The 26,635-nt window shown below is 41.1% G+C and overlaps 1 protein-coding gene across 1 annotated transcript in view; it reads right to left on the bottom strand.

Annotated features, from left to right (window-relative positions):
• Positions 1 to 2,348: 2,348 nt before the first annotated feature.
• The window catches only part of LOC138316839 (transport and Golgi organization protein 6 homolog), a 32,246-nt gene continuing 7,959 nt past the window's right edge, over positions 2,349 to 26,635 (bottom strand). Inside the window, exons 3-8 of the mRNA XM_069258494.1 lie at positions 16,353 to 17,356; positions 13,942 to 14,077; positions 9,250 to 9,368; positions 5,549 to 5,711; positions 4,976 to 5,046; positions 2,349 to 2,432 (exon numbers count right to left, since the gene is read on the bottom strand). Of these exons, the coding sequence (XP_069114595.1) occupies positions 2,349 to 2,432; positions 4,976 to 5,046; positions 5,549 to 5,711; positions 9,250 to 9,368; positions 13,942 to 14,077; positions 16,353 to 17,356 (1,577 nt within the window). The remainder of the gene's footprint in view (positions 2,433 to 4,975; positions 5,047 to 5,548; positions 5,712 to 9,249; positions 9,369 to 13,941; positions 14,078 to 16,352; positions 17,357 to 26,635) is intronic.

The following is a 26,635-nucleotide window of genomic DNA, read 5'->3' as shown; positions in this document are numbered from 1 at the left end:
AAGGTGTGCTTGGTTCACATCCGGCCACAAATACCTGTATACATAAAAACATCTAGTTAAAGGTGTGCTTGGTTCACACCTGACCACAAATACCTGTAATAATATAACATCTAGTTAAAGGTGTGCTTGGTTCACACCCACCACAAATACCTGTAATAATATAGCATATCTCGTTAAAGGTGTGTTGGTACACATCCGTCCACAAATACCTGTAATAATATCAATATTTCCCTAAAGGTGTGCTTAGATTCACACCCGACCAACAAATACCTGTTATATTATCACATCTCATTAAAGGTGTGCTTGGTTCACACCTGACCACAAATACCTGTAATAACATCACATCTCATTAAAGGTGTGCTTGGTCCACATCCGGCCACAAATACCTGTAATAATATCATATCTCATTAAAGGTGTGCTTGGTTCACATCCGACCACAAATACCTGTAATAATATAACATCTCATTAAAGGTGTGCTTGGTTCACACCCGACCACAAATACCTGTAATAATATAACATCTCATTAAAGGTGTGCTTGGTTCACACCCGGCCACAAATACCTGTAATAATATAACATCTCATTAAAGGTGTGCTTGGTTCACACCTGACCACAAATACCTGTAATAATATAACATCTCATTAAAGGTGTGCTTGGTTCACACCCGACCACAAATACCTGTAATAATATAACATCTCATTAAAGGTGTGCTTAGTTCACACCTGACCACAAATACCTGTAATAATATAACATCTCATTAAAGGTGTGCTTGGTTCACATCCGGCCACAAATACCTGTAATAATATCATATCTCATTAAAGGTGTGCTTAGTTCACACCTGACCAAAAATACCTGTAATAATATAACATCAAATTAAAGTGTGCTTATTTCCACATTCCGGCCACAAAACCTGTAATAATATAACATCTCATTAAAGGTGTGCTTGGTTCACACCTGAACCACAAATACCTGTAATAATATAACATCTCATTAAAGGTGCTTGTTCACATCTGAGCCACAAATACCTGTAATAATATAACATCTCATTAAAGGTGTGCTTGGTTCACACCCGACCACAAATACCTGTAATAATATAACATCTCATTAAAGGTGTGCTTGGTTCACACCCGACCACAAATACCTGTAATAATATAACATCTCATTAAAGGTGTGCTTGGTTCACATCCGACCACAAATACCTGTAATAATATAACATCTCATTAAAGGTGTGCTTGGTTCACATCTGACCACAATACTGTTCAATACCTGTAATAATATAACACATCTCCAAGAATTAAAGGTGTGCTTAGTTCACATCTGACCACAAATACCTGTAATAATATCACATCTCATTAAAGGTGTGCTTAGTTCACACCCGACCACAAATACCTGTAATAATATAACATCTCATTAAAGGTGTGCTTGGTTCACATCCGACCACAAATACCTGTAATAATATAACATCTCATTAAAGGTGTGCTTGGTTCACACCCGGCCACAAATACCTGTAATAATATAACATCTCATTAAAGGTGTGCTTGGTTCACACCCGGCCACAAATACCTGTAATAATATAACATCTTGTTTAAGGTGTGCTTAGTTCACACCCGACCACAAATACCTGTAATAATATAACATCTCATTAAAGGTGTGCTTGGTTCACACCCGGCCACAAATACCTGTAATAATATAACATCTCATTAAAGGTGTGCTTGGTTCACATCTGACCACAAATACCTGTAATAATATAACATCTCATTAAAGGTGTGCTTAGTTCACACCCGACCACAAATACCTGTAATAATATAACATCTCATTAAAGGTGTGCTTAGTTCACACCCGACCACAAATACCTGTAATAATATAACATCTCATTTAAGGTGTGCTTAGTTCACACCTGACCACAAATACCTGTAATAATATAACATCTCATTAAAGGTGTGCTTGGTTCACATCCGACCACAAATACCTGTAATCATATCACATCTCATTAAAGGTGTGCTTGGTTCACACCCGACCACAAATACCTGTAATAATATAACATCTCATTAAAGGTGTGCTTGGTTCACATCCGACCACAAATACCTGTAATAATATCATATCTCATTAAAGGTGTGCTTGGTTCACATCCGACCACAAATACCTGTAATAATATAACATCTCATTAAAGGTGTGCTTGGTTCACACCCGGCCACAAATACCTGTAATAATATAACATCTTGTTTAAGGTGTGCTTAGTTCACACCCGACCACAAATACCTGTAATAATATCACATCTCATTAAAGGTGTGCTTGGTTCACATCCGGCCACAAATACCTGTAATAACATAACATCTCATTAAAGGTGTGCTTAGTTCACACATCGACCACAAATACCTGTAATAATATCATATCTCATTAAAGGTGTGCTTGGTTCACATCCGACCACAAATACCTGTAATAATATAATATCTCATTAAAGGTGTGCTTAGTTCACACCCTACCACAAAATACCTGTAATAATATAACATCTCATTAAAGGTGTGCTTGGTTCACACCTGACCACAAATACCTGTAATAATATATCATCTCATTAAAGGTGTGCTTGTTCACACCCGACCACAAATACCTGTAATAATATAAACATCTCATTAAAGGTGTGCTTAGTTCACACCCGACCACAAATACCTGTAATAATATAACATCTCATTAAAGGTGTGCTTGGTTCACACCTGACCACAAATACCTGTAATAATATTAACATCTCTCATTAAAGGTGTGCTTAGGTTCACATCCTGACCACAAATACCTGTAATAATATAACATCTCATTAAAGGTGTGCTTAGTTCACACCTGACCACAAATACCTGTAATAATATATAACATCTCGTTAAAGGTGTGCTTAGTTCACACCTGACCACAAATACCTGTAATAATATAACATCATCCATTAGTTAAAGGTGTGCTTGGTTCACACCTGACCACAAATACCTGTAATAATATAACATCTCGTTACAGGTGTGCTTAGTTCACACCCGACCACAAATACCTGTAATAATATAACATCTCGTTAAAGGTGTGCTTAGTTCACACCCGACCACAAATACCAGAGGGCCTGCATCGCTCACCTAGTTTATAATGCCAAGTAATGTTTTCAATACAGATTCATTATTCCTTTAGTAAAGGAATCTAAAGATTTACCTCTAATTTTCCCATTTGGACCCACTTTTTCTGCTCCAGCGGGTCAGAGCCAACAAACTTCTGTTCCCCATGCACGATGGATGTTTCTGGCCAAATTTGGTTACAATCCATGCAGAACTATATGACTAGTAGAGATTTAAAGGATTTACCTCGAATTTCCATACTGGGCCCCACCCCTCCTGCCCCCTGGGGGTCTGAGTCAAAATTTTATACAAACTCTGTTCTGCTTCCCCCAAGGATTTATCTGGCCAAAAATTTGGTTATAACAATTCATGCAAAACTCTATGACTAGTAGCGATTTAAAGGATTTATCTCTATTTCCCATATTGGGCCCCGCCCCCTCCTGCCCCATGGGGGTCAGACTCAAAAAGAGTATGTATGGTTTGGGCCCTTTTTGGCCCCTAAATCCATCAAATTTTCAAACCTGTTATTTATAGTGATGAATTTGTTGTATTTCAAATATTTAGTATACAATGTGTATCCCTGATTCAACTATGATGACTGTTTTCTAATTTTGCAGATATAATAAGTTGCCATGGTAACCACACGAAATATGCATTACTTATGAAAATCATTTTCATAATTAATGCATATTTCGAGTGGTTACCATGGCAACTTATTATATCTGCAAAATTAGAAAACAGTTTTTGTCTATGAAACTATAGAGCACATCCTTGAACAAACTTAATATTGAGTGAGAATATGGCTGCACTTCCTGTACATATTTAGGAGAAATATAATGTTTGTTCAAGGATGCGCTCCATGGTTTCTAAAACCTATTAAAAAATGGCCAAAATTGTCGAAATTTCCACATTTTCCTAATTTATGCATATTTCGAGTGGTTACCATGGCAACCTGAAGCTGCAAAATTAGAAAACTATCATTACAATTAAATTAGGGATATACTAAATATGTAAACTACAACAATTTAAAATACCAAATAACAGTTTTGAAAATTTGACGAATTTAGGGGCCAAAAAGGGCTGAAACCATACATAGTCTTTTTGGTTCTTTTTTCACAATTGTTGTAAAGGGCCTGAAGAGCTGTCCCCGCCCTCTACCGCCTCTAGGGGGTAGGTCAGGACCAGTATGGATATGATGTTAAAAATATTACCTCAGGCTAATCATTCTAACACAAAGGGGAAAAAACGTGAGACCCCAGGGTCATATAATTCACAGTTATTGTAAAGTACCTCAAGACTTTTCCATCTATGTGAAGAGTATTTGGATTCTGCCATTGGTGGAATTTCAGAAGAAGATTTTTGAAGTTTTAGCCTATTTGACCACTTTTGGCCCTACCCCTCAGGCCCCTGGGGGGCTGGGATTATATAATTCACAATTTTGGTTGACCTTTGGCCATGGAAGGTTTCTGCAAAATTTCAACAAATTTGATTCAGCAGTTTTGGAGAAGTCAAAAATGTAAATTGTTTAATGCCATTCGACGGACATCTCAGGTGACCTAAAAGCTCAGTTCCCCTTCCCCCAAGGATGTTTCTGGCCAAATTTGCAAAGGGCAATAAATTCTCATATTACCATTTGATCAAGCTGATTTTCGAACTCGTCCAAGATAACTCCTTAAATTTCCGTCGAATCACTCTGATTTTTGAACTCATCCGAAATCTTTCCAATGTTAGTCTGCATAAAAAGTTTCATTAAGCCCAGAGCATATATTTACTCAAGTTATTGTGTTCACAAGGAAATGTTAACGTACGACGCACCATGATGGATGAAAGACTATCGCGATAGGTCACAATGACCTATGGTCAAGTGACCTAATAAAACTAATTAAATATTTACCCTGTGTAAATCTTCTAAGCACATTGTCAGCTCCACTTCCTCCACAAGGCACAGCTTCTCTGATCTGATGGCTGACACAAAGAAACAATCACAATACAATTTATAATTACAAGGAGCCGCAAGGCGTTGCACTATCCCCCGGGCCCCGCAGTTGGCATAAAAACTAAAATACATCAAGGTCAAAGTAACAAGTTTCATGGGGCTGCGTTGAATGGTAATTTAGTTATAGCCAGAAAACAAAAAGAAACAGTAATGTATTTTCATTAACAGAGATATGCAAGTTAAATGGGGGAGTCACCAGTGTGCATAGATTGTGTATATACATACACAGATAGTCAGGAAGGTGACGTACTAGATCTGTATATGGAGCTGTGTATTATACACAGGCTGTGTATTCTACAAGATACAATATAGGTAAACGGCTTTGAAATTATAGAGTCAAAAGGTTACTGGATGTAATCCTTTTGACTCAAACCATACAAAGTATGGCTTAAGTAAAAAAATAAAACCAATCATAATTTACTTTCAACTTTCAACATGTGTTACATGAAACCGATATCATTAAGATCTCACCGTTTGGCTCAGAACATCGCTTGAGGGGTTGTAACAAGGGAGATAACACATATTTCCTGGCCAGTTCCGGCTGCTGATCCATCATTCTAGCTATAGTTGTACAGGCCACCCTGAGAAACTCTTGACGTACCGTCGACTCTGGGTGGTGCAGCAATGACAAAATCTGTTGCAGAAGAAATAAGATTCATACAAACAACTAGAACTGCTGTCAAAGTGGATGACTAATACCACCACGCTGCACAAAACTTAGTAATAACTCCATTAATAGAGGACATAGCAGAAACCTTATATAGTTTACTCAACTCCGTCAGTCTGTCCGACGGACGGACGGACAGACAGACAGACAGATACAAGAGTAGTCCGTCGTACACCTCTCTACAAATTACCTGTGGTGATACAAGAGTAGTCTATCGTACACCTCTCTACTAATTACCTGTGGTGATACAAGAGTAGTCCATTGTACACCTCTCTACAAATTTCCTGTGGTGATACAAGAGTAGTCCATCATACACTTCTCTACAAATTACCTGTGGTGATACAAGAGTAGTCCATTGTACACTTCTCTACAAATTACCTGTGGTGATACAAGAGTAGTCTATCGTACACCTCTCTACTAATTACCTGTGGTGATACAAGAGTAGTCCATTGTACACCTCTCTACAAATTCCTGTGGTGATACAAGAGTAGTCCATCATACACTTCTCTACAAATTACCTGTGGTGATACAAGAGTAGTCTTGTACACTTCCTACAAATTACCTGTGGTGATACAAGAGTAGTCCATTGTACACTTCTCTACAAATTACCTGTGGTGATACAAGAGTAGTCCATTGTACACTTCTCTACAAATTACCTGTGGTGATACAAGAGTAGTCCATTGTACACTTCTCTACAAATTACCTGTGGTGATACAAGAGTAGTCCATTGTACACCTCTCTACAAATTACCTGTGGTGATACAAGAGTAGTCCATTGTACACCTCTCTACAAATTACCTGTGGTGATACAAGAGTAGTCCATTGTACACCTCTCTACAAATTACCTGTGGTGATACAAGAGTAGTCCATTGTACACTCTCTACAAATTACCTGTGGTGATACAAGAGTAGTCCATTGTACACCTCTCTACAAATTACCTGTGGTGATACAAGAGTAGTCCATTGTACACTTCTCTACAAATTACCTGTGGTGATACAAGAGTAGTCCATGTGTGGTGATACAAGAGTAGTCCATTGTACACTTCTCTACAAATTACCTGTGGTGATACAAGAGTAGTCCATTGTACACTTCTCTACAAATTACCTGTGGTGATACAAGAGTAGTCCATTGTACACCTCTCTACAAATTACCTGTGGTGATACAAGAGTAGTCCATTGTACACCTCTCTACAAATTACCTGTGGTGATACAAGAGTAGTCCATTGTACACCTCTCTACAAATTACCTGTGGTGATACAAGAGTAGTCCATTGTACACTTCTCTACAAATTACCTGTGGTGATACAAGAGTAGTCCATTGTACACCTCTCTACAAATTACCTGTGGTGATACAAGAGTAGTCCATTGTACACTTCTCTACAAATTACCTGTGGTGATACAAGAGTAGTCCATTGTACACCTCTCTACAAATTACCTGTGGTGATACAAGAGTAGTCCATTGTACACTTCTCTACAAATTACCTGTGGTGATACAAGAGTAGTCCATTGTACACTTCTCTACAAATTACCTGTGGTGATACAAGAGTAGTCCATTGTACACTTCTCTACAAATTACCTGTGGTGATACAAGAGTAGTCCATTGTACACCTCTCTACAAATTACCTGTGGTGATACAAGAGTAGTCCATTGTACACCTCTCTACAAATTACCTGTGGTGATACAAGAGTAGTCCATTGTACACTTCTCTACAAATTACCTGTGGTGATACAAGAGTAGTAGTCCATTGTACACTTCTCTACAAATTACCTGTGGTGATACAAGAGTAGTCCATTGTACACCTCTCTACAAATTACCTGTGGTGATACAAGAGTAGTCCATTGTACACTTCTCTACAAATTACCTGTGGTGATACAAGAGTAGTCCATTGTACACTTCTCTACAAATTACCTGTGGTGATACAAGAGTAGTCCATTGTACACTTCTCTACAAATTACCTGTGGTGATACAAGAGTAGTCCATTGTACACCTCTCTACAAATTACCTGTGGTGATACAAGAGTAGTCCATTGTACACTTCTCTACAAATTACCTGTGGTGATACAAGAGTAGTCCATTGTACACTTCTCTACAAATTACCTGTGGTGATACAAGAGTAGTCCATTGTACACCTCTCTACAAATTACCTGTGGTGATACAAGAGTAGTCCATTGTACACTTCTCTACAAATTACCTGTGGTGATACAAGAGTAGTCCATTGTACACTTCTCTACAAATTACCTGTGGTGATACAAGAGTAGTCCATTGTACACTTCTCTACAAATTACCTGTGGTGATACAAGAGTAGTCCATTGTACACTTCTCTTACAAATTACCTGTGGTGATACAAGAGTAGTCCATTGTACACTTCTCTACAAATTACCTGTGGTGATACAAGAGTAGTCCATTGTACACTTCTCTACAAATTACCTGTGGTGATACAAGAGTAGTCCATTGTACACTTCTCTACAAATTACCTGTGGTGATACAAGAGTAGTCCATTGTACACCTCTCTACAAATTACCTGTGGTGATACAAGAGTAGTCCATTGTACACTTCTCTACAAATTACCTGTGGTGATACAAGAGTAGTCCATTGTACACTTCTCTACAAATTACCTGTGGTGATACAAGAGTAGTCCATTGTACACTTCTCTACAAATTACCTGTGGTGATACAAGAGTAGTCCATTGTACACTTCTCTACAAATTACCTGTGGTGATACAAGAGTAGTCCATTGTACACCTCTCTACAAATTACCTGTGGTGATACAAGAGTAGTCCATTGTACACCTCTCTACAAATTACCTGTGGTGATACAAGAGTAGTCCATTGTACACTTCTCTACAAATTACCTGTGGTGATACAAGAGTAGTCCATTGTACACCTCTCTCTACAAATTACCTGTGGTGATACAAGAGTAGTCCATTGTACACCTCTCTACAAATTACCTGTGGTGATACAAGAGTAGTCCATTGTACACTCTCTACAAATTACCTGTGGTGATACAAGAGTAGTCCATTGTACACCTCTCTACAAATTACCTGTGGTGATACAAGAGTAGTCCATTGTACACTTCTCTACAAATTACCTGTGGTGATACAAGAGTAGTCCATTGTACACTTCTCTACAAATTACCTGTGGTGATACAAGAGTAGTCCATTGTACACCTCTCTACAAATTACCTGTGGTGATACAAGAGTAGTCCATTGTACACTTCTCTACAAATTACCTGTGGTGATACAAGAGTAGTCCATTGTACACTTCTCTACAAATTACCTGTGGTGATACAAGAGTAGTCCATTGTACACCTCTCTACAAATTACCTGTGGTGATACAAGAGTAGTCCATTGTACACTTCTCTACAAATTACCTGTGGTGATACAAGAGTAGTCCATTGTACACCTCTCTACAAATTACCTGTGGTGATACAAGAGTAGTCCATTGTACACTTCTCTACAAATTACCTGTGGTGATACAAGAGTAGTCCATTGTACACCTCTCTACAAATTACCTGTGGTGATACAAGAGTATAGTATTCCTCAACAGATGTTGTTGACATTGGACAACAGGCAATCACCTTGGCAGCGGCGTCACATTTTCTCCAGTCAGATCCAGTGGATTTCGCTTTCTCTGGTAGAAGAGATTTATCACAAAAATGGCATTACAAAATTTTAACAATTACTTTAAAATGGGAGAATGTTAAAAACAGAGAGTATTTACTGTCTTCAGTAGACAAATTGAGCAGTACAAAGGGATTGGAACCATGACTACTTCCATCTACAGCCTACTCCTTTAACCTCCAGACCTACCCCTGAACTTTTATATCCTTCCCCTTCCATCCCCAGCTAACTCCTTAAACCTTCAGTCCTACCCCTTAACTTTTATATCCTTCCCCTTCCATCTTCAGCCTACTCCTTAAACCTCCAGTCCTACCCCTAAATTTTAATATCCTTCGCCTTCCATCTCTAGCCTACTCCTTAAACCTCCAGCTTTACCCCTAAACTTTTATATCCTTTCCCTTCCATCTCCAGCCTACTCCTTAAACCTCAAGTCCTACCCCTTAACTTTTATATCCTTCCCCTTCCATCTTCAGCCTTCCTAAACCTCCAGTCCTACCCCTAAACTTTAATATCTTCCCTTCACCCCAGCCTACTCCTTAAACCTCCATCCCTAAACCTCCAGTACTCCTTAAACCCCAGTCCTAAACTTTATATCCTTCCCCTTCCATCCCCAGCCTACTCCTTAAACCTCCAGTCCTACCCCTAAACTTTATATCTTCCCCTTCCATCCCAAGCTAACTCCTTAAACCTCCAGTCCTACCCCTAAACTTTGATATCCTTCCCCTACCATCTACAGCCTACTCCTTTAACCTCCAGTCCTACCCCTGAACTTTTATATCCTTTCTCTTCCATCTTCAGCCTACTCCTTAAACCTCCAGTCCTACCCCTAAACTTTAATATCCTTTCCCTTCCATCCCCAGCCTACTCTTTAAACCTCCAGTCCTACCCCTAAACTTTGATATCCTTTCCCTTCCATCCCCAGCCTACTCCTTAAACCTCCAGTCCTACCCCTAAACTTTTATATCCTTCCCCTTCCATCTCCAGCCTACTCCTTAAACCTCCAGTCCTACCCCTAAACTGTTATATCCTTCCCCTTCCATCTCCAGCCTACTCCTTAAACCTCCAGCTCTACGCCTAAACGTGTATATCCTTCCCCTTCCATCTACAGCCTACTCCTTTAACCTCCAGTCCTACCCCTGAACTTTTATATCCATCCCCAGCTAACTCCTTAAACCTCCAGTCCGACCCCTAAACTGTTATATCCTTCCCCTTCCATCTCCAACCTACTTCTTAAACCTCCAGCTCTACCCCAAACGTTTATATCCTTCCCCTTCCATCTACAGCCTACTCCTTTAACCTCCAGTCCTACCCCTGAACTTTTATATCCATCCCCTTCCATCCCCAGCTAACTCCTTATACCTCCAGTCCTACCCCTAAACTTTTATATCCTTCCCCTTCCATCCCCAGCCTACTTCTTATACCTCCAGTCCTACCCCTGAACTTTTATATCCATCCCCTTCCATCTACAGCCTACTCCTTTAACCTCCAGTCCTACCCCTAAACTTTGATATCCTTCCCCTTCCATCTCCAGCCTTCTCCTTAAACCTTCAGTCCTACCCCTGAACTTTTATATCCTTCCCCTTCCATCTCCAGCCTACTCCTTAAACCTCCAGTCATACCCCTTAACTTTTATATCCTTCCCCTTCCATCTCCAGCCTACTCCTTAAACCTCCAGTCCTACCCCTGAACTTTTATATCCTTCCCCTTCCATCCCCAGCTAACTCCTTAAACCTCCAGTCCTACCCCTTAACTTTTATATCCTTCCCCTTCCATCTACAGCCTACTCCTTTAACCTCCAGTCCTACCCCTTAACTTTTATATCCTTCCCCTTCCATCTTCAGCCTACTCCTTAAACCTCCAGTCCTACCCCTAAACTTTAATATCCTTCCCCTTCCATCCCCAGCCTACTCCTTAAACCTCCAGTCCTACCCCTAAACTTTTATATCCTTCCCCTTCCATCCCCAGCCTACTCCTTAAACCTCCAGTCCTACCCCTAAACTTTTATATCCTTCCCCTTCCATCCCCAGCCTACTCCTTAAACCTCCAGTCCTACCCCTAAACTATTATATCCTTCCCCTTCCATCTCAAGCTAACTCCTTAAACCTCCAGTCCTACCCCTAAACTTTGATATCCTTCCCCTACCATCTACAGCCTACTCCTTTAACCTCCAGTCCTACCCCTTAACTTTTATATCCTTCCCCTTCCATCTCCAGCCTACTCCTTAAACCTCCAGTCCTACCCCTTAACTTTTATATCCTTCCTCTTCCATCCCCAGCCTAATAATTAAACCTCCAGTCCTACCCCTGAACTTTTATATCCATCCCCTTCCATCCCCAGCTAACTCCTTATACCTCCAGTCCTACCCCTAAACTTTAATATCCTCCCCCTTCCATCCCCAGCCTACTTCTTATACCTCCAGTCCTACCCCTAAACTTTTATATCCTTCCCCTTCCATTTCCAGCTAACTCCTTAAACGTCCAGTCCTACCCCTAAACTTTTATATCCTTCCCCTTCCATCTACAGCCTACTCCTTTAACCTCCAGTCCTACCCCTTAACTTTTATATCCTTCCCCTTCCATCTCCAGCCTAGTCCTTAAACCTCCAGTCCTACCCCTGAACTTTTATATCCTTCCCTTCCATCCTATCTTTAAACCTCCAGTCCTACCCCTGAACTTTTATATCCTTCCCCTCCATCCCCAGTTAACTCCTTAAACCTCCAGTCCTACCCCTTAACTTTTATATCCTTCCCCTTCCATCTACAGCCTACTCCTTTAACCTCCAGTCCTACCCCTAAACTTTGATATCCTTCCCCTTCCATCTCCAGCCTACTCCTTAAACCTCCAGCTCTACCCCTAAACTTTAATATCCTTCCCCTTCCATCCCCTGCCTACTCCTTAAACCTCCTAAAATCTCTAGTCTTTACCCTTCAGTTGTAACCTTACCATTTCAACTTCCAGACCGACCTTACAACCCCTTATCCTACCCCTTCTTTTCAAGCCATTTCCCTTTCCATCTCCAGCCTACTCCTTTAACCTCCAGTCCTACCCCTAAACTTTGACATCCTTCCCCTTCCATCTTCAGCCTACTCCTTAAACCTCCAGTCCTACCCCTAAACTTTAATATCCTTTCCCTTCCATCCCCAGCCTACTCCTTAAACCTCCAGTCCTACCCCTAAACTTTTATATCCTTCCCCTTCCATCTACAGCCTACTACTTTAACCTCCAGTCCTACCCCTTAACTTTGATATCCTTCCCCTTCCATCGCCAGCCTACTCCTTATACCTCCATTCCTACCACTAAACTTTGATATCCTTCCCCTTCCATCTACAGCCTACTCCTTTAACCTCCAGTCCTACCCCTGAACTTTTATATCCTTCCCCTTCCATCTACAGCCTACTCCTTTAACCTCCAGTCCTACCCCTGAACTTTTATATCCTTCCCCTTCCATCTACAGCCTACTCCTTTAACCTCCAGTCCTACCCCTAAACTTTGATATCCTTCCCCTTCCATCTCCAGCTAACTCCTTAAACCTCCAGTCCTACCCCTAAACTTTGATATCCTTCCCCTTCCATCTCCAGCCTACTCCTTAAACCTCCAGTCCTACCCCTGAACTTTTATATCCTTCCCCTTCCATCTACAGCCTACTCCTTAAACCTCCAGTCCTACCCCTAAACTTTGATATCCTTCCCCTTCCATCTCCAGCCTACTCCTTAAACCTCCAGTCCTACCCCTGAACTTTTATATCCTTCCCCTTCCATCTACAGCCTACTCCTTAAACCTTCAGTCCTACCCCTAAACTTATATATCCTTCCCTTTCCATCCCCACCCTACTCCTTTAACCTCCAGTCCTACCCCTTAACTTTTATATCCTTCCCCTTCCATCTACAGCCTACTCCTTAAACCTTCAGTCCTACCCCTAAACTTATATATCCTTCCCTTTCCATCCCCACCCTACTCCTTTAACCTCCAGTCCTACCCCTTAACTTTTATATCCTTCCCCTTCCAACCCCAACCTACTCCTTAAACCTCCAGTCCTACCCCTAAACTTTGATATCCTTCCCCTTCCATCCCCAGCCTACTCCTTAAACCTCCAGTCCTACCCCTAAATTTTGATATCCTTCCCCTTCCATCCCCAGCCTACTCCTTAAACCTCCAGTCCTACCCCTAAACTTTGATATCCTTCCCCTTCATCCCCAGCCTACTCCTTAAACCTCCAGTCCTACCCCTAAACTTTTATACCTTCCCCTTCCATCCCCTGCCTACTCCTTAAACCTCCAGCTCTACCCCTAAACTTTTATACCTTCCCCTTCCATCCCCTGCCTACTCCTTAAACCTCCTAAAATCTCTAGTCTTTACCCTTCAGTTGTAACCTTACCATTTCAACTTCCAGACCGACCTTACAACCCCTTATCCTACCCCTTCTTTTCAAGCCATTCCCCTCCCATTTTCCAGCCCTTTTTCATCCTAACTCCCTCAACCTGGGGTTCTGTAAGTCCAGACTAACCAACCCCTTCCATTCAGCATTGATTCACATCTATCTCATCATTCAATCTACCCACTTCCATCAGACTATAAGGGACTTACCTCTGCAGGGACCTTCCAACATGCCCTGGAGGACGTGAATTACTCCTTTTGGTTTCACTAGGATGGCTGTAAGTAGACGTCCACACACCTTCCTCAGCCAGACTGGGGAGGTCAGCATCCTCTTGGCAGTGCCAACCTACACAACCAGATATTGGAGGTGATATTTTGTTCATTACAAACAGTACTAAATTTAAAATTTCAAAATAGAAATTTGCAATCATTCTCATTTTGGAATAAAAATCAGTATCAAGATCTGGCTGAAATTGTAAAAACAAATCAATTAAGAAGCAAGTAAAAACGAGAGGCCCAAAGGGCTTTAACGGTCATCTGACTACCTTGGCAATAGTAAAATTAATTATATATGGTGTCAATTTGTCAGGATCATGTCAGGATCATTTTCAATTTTTTTCAACAAATTCTATTTCAAACAAGAGGCCCAAAGGCCTTAACATATAGGAAATTAATTAGATATAGTGTCATGGTAGCCATCTTGGATTTCGGATCGACCCGAAAAATAAGAACACTTTGTCGGGACCATGTCAGGATCATTTCAGGCAAGTTTCAGCCAAATCGCACCGGTAGAATCGAACTTGAGAAGAAGTTTAAAATGTGTTTTCAAGATGGCGGCTGTGGAGGCCATCTTGGATTTCGGATCGACCCGAAAAATAAGAACACTTTGTCGGGACCATGTCAGGATCATTTCAGGCAAGTTTCAGCCAAATCACACTGGTAGAACTTGAGAAGAAGTTCAAAATGTGAAAAGTTAACGCACGGCGTACGGCGGACGACGACGGACTAAAGATGATGGCTATAGGTCATCTGACCCGAAGGGTCAGGATGACCTATAGTCGTCATGTTTCGTCCGTAAAAACAAATCAATTAAGAAGCAAGTAAAAATAAAAACAACTTTCTAACAAGAGGCCCAAAGGGCCTTAACGGTCATCTGACTACCTTGGCAATAGTAAAATTAATTTCATATGGTGTCACTTTGTCAGGACCATGTCAGGATCATTTTCCATTTCCTTCAACAAATTTTATTTCAAACAAGAGGCCCAAGGGCCTTAACATGTAGAAATTTAATTAGATATAGTGTCATAGTAGCCTTCTTCAATTTGGGATCAACCAGAGATGTAACAATACTTTGTCGATCCATGTCAGGATCATCTCAGGCAATTTTCAGCCAAATCACACAGGCAGAAGTTGAGAAGAAGTTCAAAATGTGTTTTCAAGATGGCGGCTGTGGCGGCCATCTTGGATTTTGGATTGACCCGAAAATATCAACACTTTGTCTGGACCATGTCAGGATCATTTCATGCAAGTTACAGCCAAATCGCACCAGTAGAACTTGAGACGAAGCTCAAAATGTGTTTTCGAGATGTGGCTGTGGCAGCCATCTTGGATTTTGGATCAACCTGAAAATTAACAACACTTTGTCGGGACCATGTCAGGATCATTTCATGCAAGTTTCAGCCAATTCGAACCAGTAGAACTTGAGAAGAAGTTCAAAATGTGTTTTCAAGATGGCGGCTGTGGCGGCCATCTTGGATTTCGGATTGACCCGAAAAATAACAACACTTTGTCGGGACCATGTCAGGATCATTTCACGCAAGTTTCAGCCAATTCGCACGAGTAGAACTTGAGAAGAAGTTCAAAATGTGTTTTCAAGATGGCTGCTGTGGCGGCCATCTTGGATTTCGGATCGACTCGAAAAATAACAACACTTTATGGGGACCATGTCAGGATCATTCCATGCAAGTTTCGGCCAAATCGCACTGGTAGAACTTGAGAAGAAGTTCAAAATGTGTTTTCGAGATGGCGGCTGTGGCGGCCATCTTGGATTTCGGATCGACCCAAAAGAAATCACAACACTTTGTCGGGACCATGTCAGGATCATTTCATGCAAGTTTCAGCCGAATCGCACCGGCAGAACTTGAGAAGAAGTTCAAAATGTGTTTTCAAGATGGCGGCTGTGGCGGCCATCTTGGATTTCGGATCGATTCGCAAAATAACAACACTTTGTCGGGACCATGTCAGGATCATTTCATGCAAGTTTCAGCCGAATCGCACCGGCAGAACTTGAGAAGAAGTTCAAAATGTGTTTTCAAGATGGCGGCTGTGGCGGCCATCTTGGATTTCGGATCGACTCGAAAAATAACAACACTTTGTCGGGACCATGTCAGGATCATTTCATGCAAGTTTCAGCCAAATGGCACTGGCAGAACTTGAGAAGAAGTTCAAAATGTGAAAAGTTAATGCACGGCGGACGGCGCACGGCGCACGACGACGGACGAAACACGACGACTATAGGTCATCCTGACCCTTCGGGTCAGATGACCTAAAACTCAATACATATCATATTGTATCAGTAGGTTTGTACATTATATTTATTATTGAGAGGTTTGTATACCTACCTGTTTGGGAGGGGCAGGTGCCCCACTCTGTAGCAACAGTAGTTCACGTACAAGTATCGGAGGGGGAGTCTTGCGTAGTAATTGTTGTAACCAAGTCTCACACTGCTGAAGTTGGCTGAGTGACATATATGTGACAGACTCTCCGTCCTCTCTGGATTTCTCTCTGTGTAAATCTGTCTTGTCACTCGGTTCTTCAAGGTCAAAAATTTCTTTCTCAACATTCTCCTTCTTTGTAAGCTGTTTCTCTCTAACCAGATCAACTACCATAGCAGGTGTCCAGTTTGATGGTGCTAGAGAAGACAAACTGGAACGTTCTTGTGTTGTAACTTCTGTAATATTTGTACTATCTTGGTGAACTTTTTCAGTGTTTTTTCTAAGATCTGGATGTGTGACTTGTAAAGATCCAGTATCAGAGTTATGGAGCAGTGTTAAGAGAGAAGCTAGTAAGTCGTTTAAATGTCTGGATAAGACAAGACTAGCCAGTGAAGGAATACCCAGCAAACACATGAACACTTTAACACAAGAAAACAAGCAAGCATTTCTACTCTCCTTCGACACTTCATCATGTTTGGAAGATAGAAGTAAAAGCTTAGCAAATTCTGATCTTCTCTCCATAGGTATGCCTACACCGACATCAAGCTTTTCACTGATCCCCAGAATCACTATAAACTGGACAGCGGTCAGTACCATTTTCTGATGACCAATGCTTAGACTATCGGGTGTTAATGGAGGTGCTTGTCCTGGACGTAACTCTGGTAAAGCTGTTTCTTTAGATTTCTTTGTAAATTCTTCCATCGCCATGGAAATAGTTTTCTGTAGCAATGCTAATGTCTCTAAACAGGCACACACAAAACGCCACCTACAATTGTTTACCCCTGTATCCATGGTGACAGAGTCCTTCAACAATATCCTCACATTCTGATATCTATCTGTGTGAAGAATGTCTTGGTAGATAGCCAAATTTGTTTTCAACAACAAATCAAATCCATTTTCTTCTGGATTGCCTGAAACATAAAATGTTTTACACTACAAACATAGGGTCAAATAACAGTTGAAAACTGGATACAACACAAATCATCTGAAATACATATAGTATAATGTACATTCAATTCTCGTTAAGTTGATTCTCGGACTGTGATCTCAGCAGAAAGACAGATGGACAGAGTGATTACTAAAGAGCTCCCCCTGATGGCGAACCCTATAAAACATAGTCAGACAGATGGACAGAGTGATTACTATAGAGCTCCCTCTGATGGAGAACCTATATACACCATAGTCAGACAGATGGACAAAGTGATTACTATAGAGCTCCTTCTGATGGTGAACCCATATAATACATAGTCAGACAGATGGACAGAGTGATTACTATAGAGCTCCCTCTGATGGAGAACCTATATAATACATAGTCAGACAGATGGACAGAGTGATTATTATAGAGCTCCCTCTGATGGAGAACCCATATACTACATAGTCAGACAGATGGACAGAGTGATTACTATAGAGCTCCCTCTGATGGAGAACCTATATAATACATAGTCAGACAGATGGACAGAGTGATTACTATAGAGCTCCCTCTGATGGAGAACCCATATACTACATAGTCAGACAAATGGACAGAGTGATTACTATAGAGCTCCCTCTGATGGAGAACCCATATAATACATAGTCAGACAGATGGACAGAGTGATTACTATAGAGCTCCCTCTGATGGAGAACCCATATAATACATAGTCAGACAGATGGACAGAGTGATTACTATAGAGCTCCCTCTGATGGAGAACCCATATAATACATAGTCAGACAGATGGACAGAGTGATTACTATAGAGCTCCCTCTGATGGAGAACCCATATACTACAAGTCAGACAGATGGACAGAGTGATTACTATAGAGCTCCTCTGATGGAGAACCCATATATACTACATAAGTCAGACAGATGGACAGAGTGATTACTATAGAGCTCCCTCTGATGGAGAACCCATATACTACATAGTCAGACAGATGGACAGAGTGATTACTATAGAGCTCCCTCTGATGGAGAACCCATATACTACATAGTCAGACAGATGGACAGTGTGATTACTATAGAGCTCCCTCTGATGGAGAACCCATATACTACATAGTCAGACAGATGGACAGAGTGATTACTATAGAGCTCCCTCTGATGGAGAACCTATATAAAACATAGTCAGACAGATGGACAGAGTGATTACTATAGAGCTCCCTCTGATGGAGAACCCATATACACATAGTCAGACAGATGGACAGAGTGATTACTATAGAGCTCCCTCTGATGGAGAACCCATATAATACATAGTCAGACAGATGGACAGAGTGATTACTATAGAGCTCCCTCTGATGGAGAACCTATATAATACATAGTCAGACAGATGGACAGAGTGATTACTATAGAGCTCCCTCTGATGGAGAACCCATATAATACATAGTCAGACAGATGGACAGAGTGATTACTATAGAGCTCCCTCTGATGGAGAACCCATATAATACATAGTCAGACAGATGGACAGAGTGATTACTATAGAGCTCCCTCTGATGGAGAACCCATATAATACATAGTCAGACAGATGGACAGAGTGATTACTATAGAGCTCCCTCTGATGGAGAACCCATATACTACATAGTCAGACAGATGGACAGAGTGATTACTATAGAGCTCCCTCTGATGGAGAACCCATATAATACATAGTCAGACAGATGGACAGAGTGATTACTATAGAGCTCCCTCTGATGGAGAACCCATATAATACATAGTCAGACAGATGGACAGAGTGATTACTATAGAGCTCCCTCTGATGGAGAACCCATATACTACATAGTCAGACAGATGGACAGAATGATTACTATAGAGCTCCCTCTGATGGAGAACCCATATACTACATAGTCAGACAGATGGACAGAGTGATTACTATAGAGCTCCCTCTGATGGAGAACCCATATACTACATAGTCAGACAGATGGACAGAGTGATTACTATAGAGCTCCCTCTGATGGAGAACCCATATAATACATAGTCAGACAGATGGACAGAGTGATTACTATAGAGCTCCCTCTGATGGAGAACCCATATAATACATAGTCAGACAGATGGACAGAGTGATTACTATAGAGCTCCCTCTGATGGAGAACCCATATAATACATAGTCAGACAGATGGACAGAGTGATTACTATAGAGCTCCCTCTGATGGAGAACCCATATACTACATAGTCAGACAGATGGACAGAGTGATTACTAAAGAGCTCCCTCTGATGGAGAACCTATATAATACATAGTCAGACAGATGGACAGAATGATTACTAAAGAGCTCCTTCTGATGGAGAACCCATATACTACATAGTCAGACAGATGGACAGAGTGATTACTATAGAGCTCCCTCTGATGGAGAACCCATATAATACATAGTCAGACAGATGGACAGAGTGATTACTATAGAGCTCCCTCTGATGGAGAACCCATATAATACATAGTCAGACAGATGGACAGAATGATTACTATAGAGCTCCCTCTGATGGAGAACCCATATAATACATAGTCAGACAGATGGACAGAATGATTACTATAGAGCTCCCTCTGATGGAGAACCCATATAATACATAGTCAGACAGATGGACAGAATGATTACTATAGAGCTCCCTCTGATGGAGAACCCATATAATACATAGTCAGACAGATGGACAGAATGATTACTATAGAGCTCCCTCTGATGGAGAACCCATATAATACATAGTCAGACAGATGGACAGAATGATTACTATAGAGCTCCCTCTGATGGAGAACCCATATAATACATAGTCAGACAGATGGACAGAGTGATTACTATAGAGCTCCCTCTGATGGAGAACCCATATACTCAGACAGATGGACAGAGTGATTACTATAGAGCTCCCTCTGATGGAGAACCCATATAATACATAGTCAGACAGATGGACAGAGTGATTACTATAGAGCTCCCTCTGATGGAGAACCCATATAATACATAGTCAGACAGATGGACAGAATGATTACTATAGAGCTCCCTCTGATGGAGAACCCATATACTACATAGTCAGACAGATGGACAGAGTGATTACTATAGAGCTCCCTCTGATGGAGAACCCATATAATACATAGTCAGACAGATGGACAGAGTGATTACTATAGAGCTCCCTCTGATGGAGAACCCATATAATACATAGTCAGACAGATGGACAGAGTGATTACTATAGAGCTCCCTCTGATGGAGAACCCATATAATACATAGTCAGACAGATGGACAGAGTGATTACTATAGAGCTCCCTCTGATGGAGAACCCATATAATACATAGTCAGACAGATGGACAGAGTGATTACTATAGAGCTCCCTCTGATGGAGAACCCATATACTACATAGTCAGACAGATGGACAGAGTGATTACTATAGAGCTCCCTCTGATGGAGAACCCATATACTACATAGTCAGACAGATGGACAGAGTGATTACTATAGAGCTCCCTCTGATGGAGAACCCATATACTACATAGTCAGACAGATGGACAGAGTGATTACTATAGAGCTCCCTCTGATGGAGAACCCATATATAATACATAGTCAGACAGATGGACAGAATGATTACTATAGAGCTCCCTCTGATGGAGAACCCATATAATACATAGTCAGACAGATGGACAGAGTGATTACTATAGAGCTCCCTCTGATGGAGAACCCATATAATACATAGTCAGACAGATGGACAGAGTGATTACTATAGAGCTCCCTCTGATGGAGAACCCATATACTACATAGTCAGACAGATGGACAGAGTGATTACTATAGAGCTCCCTCTGATGGAGAACCCATATACTACATAGTCAGACAGATGGACAGAGTGATTACTATAGAGCTCCCTCTGATGGAGAACCCATATACTACATAGTCAGACAGATGGACAGAGTGATTACTATAGAGCTCCCTCTGATGGAGAACCCATATACTACATAGTCAGACAGATGGACAGAGTGATTACTATAGAGCTCCCTCTGATGGAGAACCCATATACTACATAGTCAGACAGATGGACAGAGTGATTACTATAGAGCTCCCTCTGATGGAGAACCCATATAATACATAGTCAGACAGATGGACAGAGTGATTACTATAGAGCTCCCTCTGATGGAGAACCCATATACACCATAGTCAGACAGATGGACAGAGTGATTACTATAGAGCTCCCTCTGATGGAGAACCCATATAATACATAGTCAGACAGATGGACAGAGTGATTACTATAGAGCTCCCTCTGATGGAGAACCCATATACTACATAGTCAGACAGATGGACAGAATGATTACTAAAGAGGTCCTTCTGATGGAGAACCCATATAATACATAGTCAGACAGATGGACAGAATGATTACTATAGAGCTCCCTCTGATGGAGAACCCATATAATACATAGTCAGACAGATGGACAGAGTGATTACTATAGAGCTCCCTCTGATGGAGAACCCATATACTACATAGTCAGTCAGATGGACAGAATGATTACTATAGAGCTCCCTCTGATGGAGAACCCATATACTACATAGTCAGACAGATGGACAGAGTGATTACTATAGAGCTCCCTCTGATGGAGAACCCATATACTACATAGTCAGACAGATGGACAGAATGATTACTATAGAGCTCCCTCTGATGGAGAACCCATATAATACATAGTCAGACAGATGGACAGAGTGATTACTATAGAGCTCCCTCTGATGGAGAACCTATATAAAACATAGTCAGACAGATGGACAGAGTGATTACTATAGAGCTCCCTCTGATGGAGAACCTATATACACCATAGTCAGACAGATGGACAGAGTGATTACTATAGAGCTCCTTCTGATGGTGAACCCATATAATACATAGTCAGACAGATGGACAGAGTGATTACTATAGAGCTCCCTCTGATGGAGAACCCATATAATACATAGTCAGACAGATGGACAGAGTGATTACTATAGAGCTCCCTCTGATGGAGAACCCATATACTACATAGTCAGACAGATGGACAGAGTGATTACTATAGAGCTCCCTCTGATGGAGAACCCATATACTACATAGTCAGACAGATGGACAGAGTGATTACTATAGAGCTCCCTCTGATGGAGAACCCATATAATACATAGTCAGACAGATGGACAGAGTGATTACTATAGAGCTCCCTCTGATGGAGAACCCATATAATACATAGTCAGACAGATGGACAGAGTGATTACTATAGAGCTCCCTCTGATGGAGAACCCATATAATACATAGTCAGACAGATGGACAGAGTGATTACTATAGAGCTCCCTCTGATGGAGAACCCATATAATACATAGTCAGACAGATGGACAGAGTGATTACTATAGAGCTCCCTCTGATGGAGAACCCATATACTACATAGTCAGACAGATGGACAGAATGATTACTAAAGAGCTCCTTCTGATGGAGAACCCATATACTACATAGTCAGACAGATGGACAGAATGATTACTAAAGAGCTCCCTCTGATGGAGAACCCATATACTACATAGTCAGACAGATGGACAGAGTGATTACTATAGAGCTCCCTCTGATGGAGAACCCATATACTACATAGTCAGACAGATGGACAGAATGATTACTAAAGAGGTCCTTCTGATGGAGAACCCATATACTACATAGTCAGACAGATGGACAGAGTGATTACTATAGAGCTCCCTCTGATGGAGAACCCATATAATACATAGTCAGACAGATGGACAGAGTGATTACTATAGAGCTCCCTCTGATGGAGAACCCATATACAACATAGTCAGACAGATGGACAGAGTGATTACTATAGAGCTCCCTCTGATGGAGAACCCATATAATACATAGTCAGACAGATGGACAGAATGATTACTATAGAGCTCCCTCTGATGGAGAACCCATATAATACATAGTCAGACAGATGGACAGAGTGATTACTATAGAGCTCCCTCTGATGGAGAACCCATATAATACATAGTCAGACAGATGGACAGAGTGATTACTATAGAGCTCCCTCTGATGGAGAACCCATATAATACATAGTCAGACAGATGGACAGAATGATTACTATAGAGCTCCCTCTGATGGAGAACCCATATAATACATAGTCAGACAGATGGACAGAATGATTACTATAGAGCTCCCTCTGATGGAGAACCCATATAATACATAGTCAGACAGATGGACAGAATGATTACTATAGAGCTCCCTCTGATGGAGAACCCATATATACATAGTCAGACAGATGGACAGAGTGATTACTATAGAGCTCCCTCTGATGGAGAACCCATATACAACATAGTCAGACAGATGGACAGAATGATTACTATAGAGCTCCCTCTGATGGAGAACCCATATAATACATAGTCAGACAGATGGACAGAGGATTACTATAGAGCTCCCTCTGATGGAGAACCCATATAATACATAGTCAGACAGATGGACAGAATGATTACTATAGAGCTCCCTCTGATGAAGAACCCATATAATACATAGTCAGACAGATGGACAGAGTGATTACTATAGAGCTCCCTCTGATGGAGAACCCATATAATACATAGTCAGACAGATGGACAGAATGATTACTATAGAGCTCCCTCTGATGGAGAACCCATATAATACATAGTCAGACAGATGGACAGAGTGATTACTATAGAGCTCCCTCTGATGGAGAACCCATATAATACATAGTCAGACAGATGGACAGAGTGATTACTATAGAGCTCCCTCTGATGGAGAACCCATATACTACATAGTCAGACAGATGGACAGAGTGATTACTATAGAGCTCCCTCTGATGGAGAACCCATATACAACATAGTCAGACAGATGGACAGAGTGATTACTATAGAGCTCCCTCTGATGGAGAACCCATATAATACATAGTCAGACAGATGGACAGAATGATTACTATAGAGCTCCCTCTGATGGAGAACCCATATAATACATAGTCAGACAGATGGACAGAGTGATTACTATAGAGCTCCCTCTGATGGAGAACCCATATAATACATAGTCAGACAGATGGACAGAGTGATTACTATAGAGCTCCCTCTGATGGAGAACCCATATACTACATAGTCAGACAGATGGACAGAGTGATTACTATAGAGCTCCCTCTGATGGAGAACCCATATAATACATAGTCAGACAGATGGACAGAATGATTACTAAAGAGCTCCCTCTGATGGAGAACCCATATAATACATAGTCAGACAGATGGACAGAATGATTACTATAGAGCTCCCTCTGATGGAGAACCCATATAATACATAGTCAGACAGATGGACAGAGTGATTACTATAGAGCTCCCTCTGATGGAGAACCCATATAACTACATAGTCAGACAGATGGACAGAATGATTACTATAGAGCTCCCTCTGATGGAGAACCCATATAATACATAGTCAGACAGATGGACAGAATGATTACTATAGAGCTCCCTCTGATGGAGAACCCATATAATACATAGTCAGACAGATGGACAGAATGATTACTATAGAGCTCCCTCTGATGGAGAACCCATATAATACATAGTCAGACAGATGGACAGAATGATTACTATAGAGCTCCCTCTGATGGAGAACCCATATAATACATAGTCAGACAGATGGACAGAGTGATTACTATAGAGCTCCCTCTGATGGAGAACCCATATACTACATAGTCAGACAGATGGACAGAATGATTACTATAGAGCTCCCTCTGATGGAGAACCCATATAATACATAGTCAGACAGATGGACAGAGTGATTACTATAGAGCTCCCTCTGATGGAGAACCCATATACTACATAGTCAGACAGATGGACAGAGTGATTACTATAGAGCTCCCTCTGATGGAGAACCCATATAATACATAGTCAGACAGATGGACAGAGTGATTACTATAGAGCTCCCTCTGATGGAGAACCCATATAATACATAGTCAGACAGATGGACAGAGTGATTACTATAGAGCTCCCTCTGATGGAGAACCCATATACTACATAGTCAGACAGATGGACAGAGTGATTACTATAGAGCTCCCTCTGATGGAGAACCCATATACTACATAGTCAGACAGATGGACAGAGTGATTACTATAGAGCTCCCTCTGATGGAGAACCCATATACTACATAGTCAGACAGATGGACAGAGTGATTACTATAGAGCTCCCTCTGATGGAGAACCCATATACTACATAGTCAGACAGATGGACAGAATGATTACTAAAGAGGTCCTTCTGATGGAGAACCCATATACTACATAGTCAGACAGATGGACAGAGTGATTACTATAGAGCTCCCTCTGATGGAGAACCCATATAATACATAGTCAGACAGATGGACAGAGTGATTACTATAGAGCTCCCTCTGATGGAGAACCCATATAATACATAGTCAGACAGATGGACAGAGTGATTACTATAGAGCTCCCTCTGATGGAGAACCTATATAATACATAGTCAGACAGATGGACAGAGTGATTACTATAGAGCTCCCTCTGATGGAGAACCCATATACTACATAGTCAGACAGATGGACAGAATGATTACTAAAGAGGTCCTTCTGATGGAGAACCCATATACTACATAGTCAGACAGATGGACAGAGTGATTACTATAGAGCTCCCTCTGATGGAGAACCCATATAATACATAGTCAGACAGATGGACAGAGTGATTACTAAAGAGCTCCCTCTGATGGAGAACCCATATAATACATAGTCAGACAGATGGACAGAATGATTACTATAGAGCTCCCTCTGATGGAGAACCCATATAATACATAGTCAGACAGATGGACAGAATGATTACTATAGAGCTCCCTCTGATGGAGAACCCATATAATACATAGTCAGACAGATGGACAGAATGATTACTATAGAGCTCCCTCTGATGGAGAACCCATATAATACATAGTCAGACAGATGGACAGAGTGATTACTATAGAGCTCCCTCTGATGGAGAACCCATATAATACATAGTCAGACAGATGGACAGAGTGATTACTATAGAGCTCCCTCTGATGGAGAACCCATATACTACATAGTCAGACAGATGGACAGAATGATTACTAAGAGCTCCCTCTGATGGAGAACCCATATACTACATAGTCAGACAGATGGACAGAGTGATTACTATAGAGCTCCCTCTGATGGAGAACCCATATAATACATAGTCAGACAGATGGACAGAGTGATTACTATAGAGCTCCCTCTGATGGAGAACCCATATAATACATAGTCAGACAGATGGACAGAATGATTACTATAGAGCTCCCTCTGATG

The sequence above is a fragment of the Argopecten irradians genome, chromosome 2, assembly GCF_041381155.1.
Source record: "Argopecten irradians isolate NY chromosome 2, Ai_NY, whole genome shotgun sequence".
NCBI classification, from domain to species: Eukaryota; Metazoa; Mollusca; class Bivalvia; order Pectinida; family Pectinidae; genus Argopecten; species Argopecten irradians.
This window is presented reverse-complemented; position numbering and strand designations above follow the sequence as displayed.